Here is a 7,676-nt window from a genome sequence, read left to right on the forward strand (position 1 = left end):
AAGTACCACTGACTCGGCCAATAAAGAAGAGGTCAGATGATGCAGATGCTAAGCTACAGTTTTTCTAGCACAGACGGGAATAGGTTCCGGGATTCCTCTAATGGCATTGAGGAGTATAGCACATCAGTGTAGTGACTATCACAATGCTACTTCATATTAACTTCCAGTGTAGTGACTGACTATCACAGTGCTACTTCATATTAACTTCCAGTGTAGTGACTGACTATCACAGTGCTACTTCATATTAACTTCCAGTGTAGTGACTATCACAGGGCTACTTCATATTAACTTCCAGTGTAGTGACTGACTATCACAGTGCTACTTCATATTAACTTCCAGTGTAGTGACTATCACAGTGCTACTTCATATTAACTTCCAGTGTAGTGACTGACTATCACAGTGCTACTTCATATTAACTTCCAGTGTAGTGACTGACTATCACAGTGCTACTTCATATTAACTTCCAGTGTAGTGACTATCACAGTGCTACTTCATATTAACTTCCAGTGTAGTGACTATCACAGGGCTACTTCATATTAACTTCCAGTGTAGTGACTATCACAGTGCTACTTCATATTAACTTCCAGTGTAGTGACTATCACAGGGCTACTTCATATTAACTTCCAGTGTAGTGACTATCACAGGGCTACTTCATATTAACTTCCAGTGTAGTGACTATCACAGGGCTACTTCATATTAACTTCCAGTGTAGTGACTATCACAGTGCTACTTCATATTAACTTCCAGTGTAGTGACTATCACAGTGCTACTTCATATTAACTTCCAGTGTAGTGACTATCACAGGGCTACTTCATATTAACTTCCAGTGTAGTGACTATCACAGTGCTACTTCATATTAACTTCCAGTGTAGTGACTATCACAGTGCTACTTCATATTAACTTCCAGTGTAGTGACTATCACAGGGCTACTTCATATTAACTTCCAGTGTAGTGACTATCACAGTGCTACTTCATATTAACTTCCAGTGTAGTGACTATCACAGGGCTACTTCATATTAACTTCCAGTGTAGTGACTATCACAGTGCTACTTCATACCAGACGGATTTCTGCCTGCTTGAACGGCTCAGATACACATGAAAACATTAAACGACCCCGGGAAACGATAGAACATCACTAAGAGATGCACAAAAACAATATAACATAAAAAAATGGGTGAATCTTTCCTTTATTGCATCAGAGTGTGTTCTCAGAATGTGTGTGTGCGCTCCAATGTTATCACTTACATTTATAATGACAGAGAACTTTCCCATTCCACTCAGGATGTTGTACCAGATTCCTACAGAGAGAGAGAACACAGTTGTGAGAGAAGAGTGGAGGGGTGTGGATCTGTGTGTGGATCTGTGTGTGGATCTGTGTGTGGATCTGTGTGTGGATCTGTGTGTGGACATGTGTGTGGATCTGTGTGTGGATCTGTGTGTGGACATGTGTGCGTCTTTGCGAAGAGGGCGTGTTACCGATGTCTTTGGCTTGGACAGCGTCCGGTCGTCGCAGCTCGGTGACAAACTTCTTGGCATCGAGGCGGATCTCGATCACGTTGTTGAGGAGAGCGAAGAGAGGAGCCAGAGGGAACGACGCGACAAACAGAGACACAAAACCAAACTGGATAACTGGGGAGAGAACACACACAAAGTGTTAGCTGAGAGGAACAACATGAGGAAGTGTCTGGAACAAGTCATTATCTTATCTGGTTGTCCTCTGCAACACACCAACAAACAGCTGGAGGGTAGAGGACCCACCCTGAGTTCAGGACCTAGCAGGAGACCCACCCTGAGTTCAGGACCTAGCAGGGGACCCACCCTGAGTTCAGCACTGTCGTGTCTTTGGTACCGTTAAATTGAAGACTTATAGTTTTTATCATAGATTCCTATAATTAGGGATTACGCGATCACTTGAGTAATAACGTAACTAATTAACTATGAATTCGAGGGCACCAGGGAAAGTTATTAGATTACAAGGTTATAATTTCCCAATATAACCTTTCAGATATTTCCATATCTGATCAATAGTCCTCTAATTAAAGATTGATTTACTCTACCTTACGTCAGTCTCATTCCAAACGTCGTAAATCGCTGATCTGCACGAACCCAGTCTTCACTATGAGTCATCCATACATCAATTGTCTTAAATCATTTATTTATTACTAACTAATTAATTCACAGAAATGCATAAACAAACAAACTTAAAATAGTTACATGAAATGGTGGAAGGAATATGCCCTAGTGGGCTAAACCGGCATGGCGGCTGTTAGACAAAGGGAAAGTTGCGTTCGACTAAGAATTCACTACAGAGTCCATAACTATAACAATTGACATGCTAATCCTTACACATGAACGCTCACTCATTCGGGAACAATTGCAATCAATATATATATAGTTACGTCCAGTGTGTGTGTCCTTGGTCGTTGGAGAGAAGTTAGTTTTGGTTGTGGATTGTTCAGAGTGTCATTCGTAATAGAATGGATGTTTCGGTGGTTGTCTTTCTTCGCTTTCAATGATACCGAATTCCTAGCTGCAGACTAGAAGTCAATATCAAAGACTTGTTATGATTCGTATAAGAGTTTTAACCACGTGGTATAGAAAGTAATTCTACTCAACCTTCGTTCTCCTCCTTGGAGGATAACATGGTCTTATGGTAATTTCCTAAAAGTTGGCTTTTATTCAGATAGCAGAGAGGGGTGGTCCCATGGTCTCTGACCCAACTGGCTCAGGGGCGGTCCTTGGATTTAGTTCAAATACAACCAAATAGTTCAAATAGTTCAAATACAAATACAATTGTATTTTCCTTCATTAAACAGTTCAAAATCATATTACACAATTATACAAACAGTATCATACTCACTCATTCATTTTATACAACAAACAGATGTTAACCTCATATCTGAGGTTATTATATAAACAGCGGTATGGTAATGTGGTCAACCCGTCTCTCCTGAGTTTCCCACATGGGGACAAATGGACCGGTTCATAGCTGGACTTACACCGATCATTCCTACTTGTGCAGGAATATGAAATATGTTCGTACCTCAAGTTCTGTGAGGTGGAAGAGAATTCCTTTGTCCTGAAAGTTTACCCCCTGTCTTAATACTGTTTGTGGTGGGGAGATTCTCAGGAATTTACGACATCTCTCTGTGATCACAGCATGGGTTGAAGGAGTGGAGGCAGGGAGAGGGGGATGGGGTTTGCTATACCCACGCAGGCAACGTCATGACAGCACCTAGCAGGGGACCCACCCTGAGTTCAGGACCTAGCAGGGGACCCACCCTGAGTTCAGGACCTAGCAGAAAGACCCACCCTGAGTTCAGGACCTAGCAGGAGACCCACCCTGAGTTCAGGACCTAGCAGAAAGACCCACCCTGAGTTCAGGACCTAGCAGGAGACCCACCCTGAGTTCAGAACCTAGCAGAAAGACCCATCCTGAGTTCAGGATCTAGCAGGGGACCCACCCTGAGTTCAGGACCTAGCAGGAGACCCACCCTGAGTTCAGGACCTAGCTGGAGACCCACCCTGAGTTCAGGACCTAGCAGGAGACCCACCCTGAGTTCAGGACCTAGCAGGAGACCCACCCTGAGTTCAGGACCTAGCAGGAGACCCACCCTGAGTTCAGGACCTAGCAGGAGACCCACCCTGAGTTCAGGACCTAGCTGGAGACCCACCCTGAGTTCAGGACCTAGCTGGAGACCCACCCTGAGTTTAGGACCTAGCAGGGGACCCACCCTGAGTTTAGGACCTAGCAGGGGACCCACCCTGAGTTTAGGACCTAGCAGGGGAACCACCCTGAGTTCAGGATAGCAGATGCTTAATGTGAGTCTGGAAGGAGAGTTTACAGTCTAACCCAGAGACCTAGGTATTTGTAAATGTCCACATATTCTAAGTCAGAACAGTCCAGAGTAGTAATGCTGGACGGGCGGGAAGGTGCAGGCAGTGATCGATTGAATAGCATGCATTTAGTTTTACTTGCATTTAAGAGCAGTTGGAGGCCACGGAAGGAGAGTTGTATGGCATTGAAGCTCGTCTGGAGGTTAGTTAACACAGTGTCCAAAGAAGGGCCAGAAGTATCCCCCTTTGAAGAGGGGGATGACCGCGGCAGCTTTCCAGTCCTTGGGGATCTCAGACGATACAAGAAAGAGGTTGAACAGGCTAGTAATAGGGGTTGCAACAATTGCGGTGGATAATTTTAGAAAGAGAGGGTCCAGATTGTCTAGCCCAGCTGATTTGTATGGGTCCAGATTGTGCAACTCTTTCAGAACATCGGCTATCTGGATTTGGGTTAAGGAGAAATGGGGGAGGTTTGGGCAAGTTGCTGTGGGGGTGCAGGGCTGTTGACCGGGGTAGGGGTAGCCAGGTGGAAAGCATGGCCAGCCGAAGAAAAATGCTTATTGAAATTCTCAATTATCGTGGATTTATCGGTGGTGACAGTGTTTCCTAGCCCCAGTGCAGTGGGCAGCTGGGAGGAGGTGCTCTTATTCTCCATGGACTTTAGTGTCCCACAACTTTTTGGAGCTTGTGCTACAGGATGCACATTTCTGTTTGAAAAAGCCAGCCTTTGCTTTGTGTATATTTGTTCCTAACTTCCCTGAAAAGCTGCAAATCACAGGGGCTATTCTATGCTAATGCAGTAAGCCACAGGATGTTTTTGTGCTGGTCAAAGACAGTCAGGTCTGGAGTGAACCAAGGGACACATCTATTCTTAGTTCTACATTTTTTGAATGGGGCATGCTCATTTAAGATGGTGAGGAAATCACTTTTAAAGAATAACCAGGCATCCTCTACTGACGGAATGAGGTCAATATCCTTCCAGGATACCCGGGCAAGGTCGATTAGAAAGGCCTGCTCACTGAAGTGTTTTAGGGAGCGTTTGACAGTGATGAGGGGTGGTCGTTTGACCGCAGACCCATTACGGATGCAGGCAATGAGGCAGTGAACGCTGAGATCCTGGTTGAAGACAGCAGAGGTGTATTTAGAGGGCAGGTTGGTCAGGATGATATCTATGAGGATGCCCGTGTTTACAAATTTGGGGTTGTACCTGGTAGGTTCATTGACAATTTGTGTGAGATTGAGGGCATCTAGCTTAGATTGTTTGGACAGCCGGGGTGTTAAGCATGTCCCAGTTTAGGTCACCTAACAGCACGAGCTCTGAAGATAGATGGCGGCAATCAATTCACATATGGTGTCCAGGGCACAGCTGGGGGCAGAAGGTGGTCTATAACAAGCGGCAACGGTGAGAGATTTGTTTCTGGAAAGCTGGACTTTTAGAAGTAGAAGCTCGAATTGTTTGGGCACAGACCTGGATAGTAAGACAGAACTCTGCATACGATCTCTGCAGTAGATTGCAACTCCGCCCCCTTTGGCAGTTCTATCTTGTCGGAAAATGTTATAGATAGGTATAGAAATTTCAGAAAGCCAGGATTCAGACACGGCAAGGACATCAGGGTTGGCAGAGTGTGCTAAAGCAGTGAGTAAAACAAACTTAGGGAGGAGGCTTCTAATGTTAACATGCATGAAACCAAGGCTTTTACGGTTATAGAAGTCAACAAATGAGAGAGCCTGGGGAATAGGAGTGGAGCTAGGCACTGCAGGGCCTGGATTCACCTCTACATCACCAGAGGAACAGTGGAGTAGGAGGATAAGGGTACGGCTAAAGGCTATAAGAACTGGTTGTCTAGTACGTTCGGAACAGAGAGTAAAAGGAGCAGGTTTCTGGGCACGGACGAATAGATTCAAGGCATAATGTACAGCCAAGGGTATGGTAGGATGTGAATACAGTGGAGGTAAACCTAGGCATTGAGTGGCGATGAGAGAGGTTTTGTCTCTAGAAACATCATTTAGACCAGGTGAGGTCACCGCATGTGTGGGAGGTGGAACAAAAGGGCTAGCTAAGGCATATTGAGCAGGGCTGGAGGCTCTACAGTGAAATAAGACAATAATCACTAACCAAAACAGCAATGGATAAGAAATATTGACATTAGGGAGAGGCATGCGTAGCCGAGTGATCATAGGGACCAGTGGTAAGCTAGGCGAGCTGGAGACGCGGCGATTCAGACATCTAGCAGGCCGTTGGCTAGCAGGCTAGCAGAAGGGCCTTAGCGGGATGTCTTGACGGAAGAAGTCTGTTGTAGCCCCCTCGTGCTGTTACGTCAGCAGACCAGTCGTGATGGAAGAAGTCTGTTGTAGCCCCCCTCGTGCTGTTACATCAGCAGACCAGTCGTGATGGAAGAAGTCTGTTGTAGCCCCCTCGTGCTGTTACGTCAGCAGACCAGTCGTGATGGAAGAAGTCTGTTGTAGCCCCCTCGTGCTGTTACGTCAGCAGACCAGTCGTGATGGAAGAAGTCTGTTGTAGCCCCCTCGTGCTGTTACATCAGCAGACCAGTCGTGATGGAAGAAGTCTGTTGTAGCCCCCTCGTGCTGTTACGTCAGCAGACCAGTCGTGATGGAAGAAGTCTGTTGTAGCCCCCTCGTGCTGTTACGTCAGCAGACCAGTCGTGATGGAAGAAGTCTGTTGTAGCCCCCTCGTGCTGTTACGTCAGCAGACCAGTCGTGATGGAAGAAGTCTGTTGTAGCCCCCTCGTGCTGTTACGTCAGCAGACCAGTCGTGATGGAAGAAGTCTGTTGTAGCCCCCTCGTGCGGTTAAGTCAGCAGACCAGTCGTGATGGAAGAAGTCTGTTGTAGCCCCCTCGTGCTGTTACGTCAGCAGACCAGTCGTGTTGGATCAGCAGGGCTCTGTGTAGTAAAAGGGTCCAGGCCAATTGGCAAAATAGGTGTTGTAGGCCAAGAAATTGGCTGATGGTCCTCTTCAGCTAACATTCCAATATGCTCTCGACAGCTAGCGGGTCGCGGCTAGCAGGCTAGCGGATGGGCCTTCAGGGGATGTTGTTGAGGAGCCTGTTGAAACCCCTCGGGCGGATTACGTCGGTAGTCCAGTCGTGATGGAATCGGCGGGGCTCCGTGTCGTCACTAAAAGGGGTCCAGGCCAATTGACAAAATATGTACTGTATCCCAAGGAGTGGCTGATGGACCTCTTCGGCTAGCCGGGAGATGGGACCAGCACGAGGCTAGTTCCAGGCTCACTGGTGCTTGCTTCGGGACAGAGACGTTAGCCAGGGGGTAGCCACTCGGATAGCAGCTAGCTAGTTCCAGGCTCACTGGTGCTTGCTTCGGGACAGAGACGTTAGCCAGGCGGTAGCCATTCGGATAGCAGCTAGCTAGCTCCAGGCTAATTGGTGCTTGCTTCGGGACAGAGGCGTTAGCCAAGCGGTAGCCACTCGGATAGCAGCTAGCTAGCTCCAGGCTAATTGGTGCTTGCTTCGGGACAGAGACGTTAGCCAGGCGGTAGCCACTCGGATAGCAGATAGCTAGCTCCAGGCTAATTGGTGCTTGCTTCTGGACAGAGACGTTAGCCAGGCGGTAGCCATTCGGATAGCAGCTAGCTAGCTCCAGGCTAATTGGTACTTGCTTCTGGACAGAGACGTTAGCCAGGCGGTAGCCATTCGGATAGCAGCTAGCTAGCTCCAGGCTAATTGGTGCTTGCTTCTGGACAGAGACGTTAGCCAGGCGGTAGCCACTCGGATAGCAGCTAGCTAGCTGCGATGATCCAGGTGAAAAGGTTCAGAGCTTGCGGTAGGAAACAGGAGATGTGGAGAAAGAGCAGTCCGGTATG

General features: G+C 47.2%; 1 protein-coding gene across 2 annotated transcripts in view; it reads right to left on the reverse strand.

Moving 5' to 3' along the window:
* ano2b (anoctamin 2b) overlaps positions 1–7,676 on the reverse strand; it is a 191,303-nt gene that overhangs the window by 35,367 nt on the left and 148,260 nt on the right. For both annotated transcript variants that reach the window (XR_011666777.1, XM_071331598.1), the window contains 2 exons: positions 1,477–1,629; positions 1,246–1,298 (listed from right to left, as the gene is read on the reverse strand). Coding sequence is in view for 1 of the 2 variants with exons in the window: in XM_071331598.1 (XP_071187699.1) it covers positions 1,246–1,298; positions 1,477–1,629 (206 nt within the window). In the remaining variant the exon portion in view is untranslated. The remainder of the gene's footprint in view (positions 1–1,245; positions 1,299–1,476; positions 1,630–7,676) is intronic.

This window comes from Salvelinus alpinus, chromosome 11 (genome assembly GCF_045679555.1).
Source record: "Salvelinus alpinus chromosome 11, SLU_Salpinus.1, whole genome shotgun sequence".
NCBI classification, from domain to species: domain Eukaryota; kingdom Metazoa; phylum Chordata; class Actinopteri; order Salmoniformes; family Salmonidae; genus Salvelinus; species Salvelinus alpinus.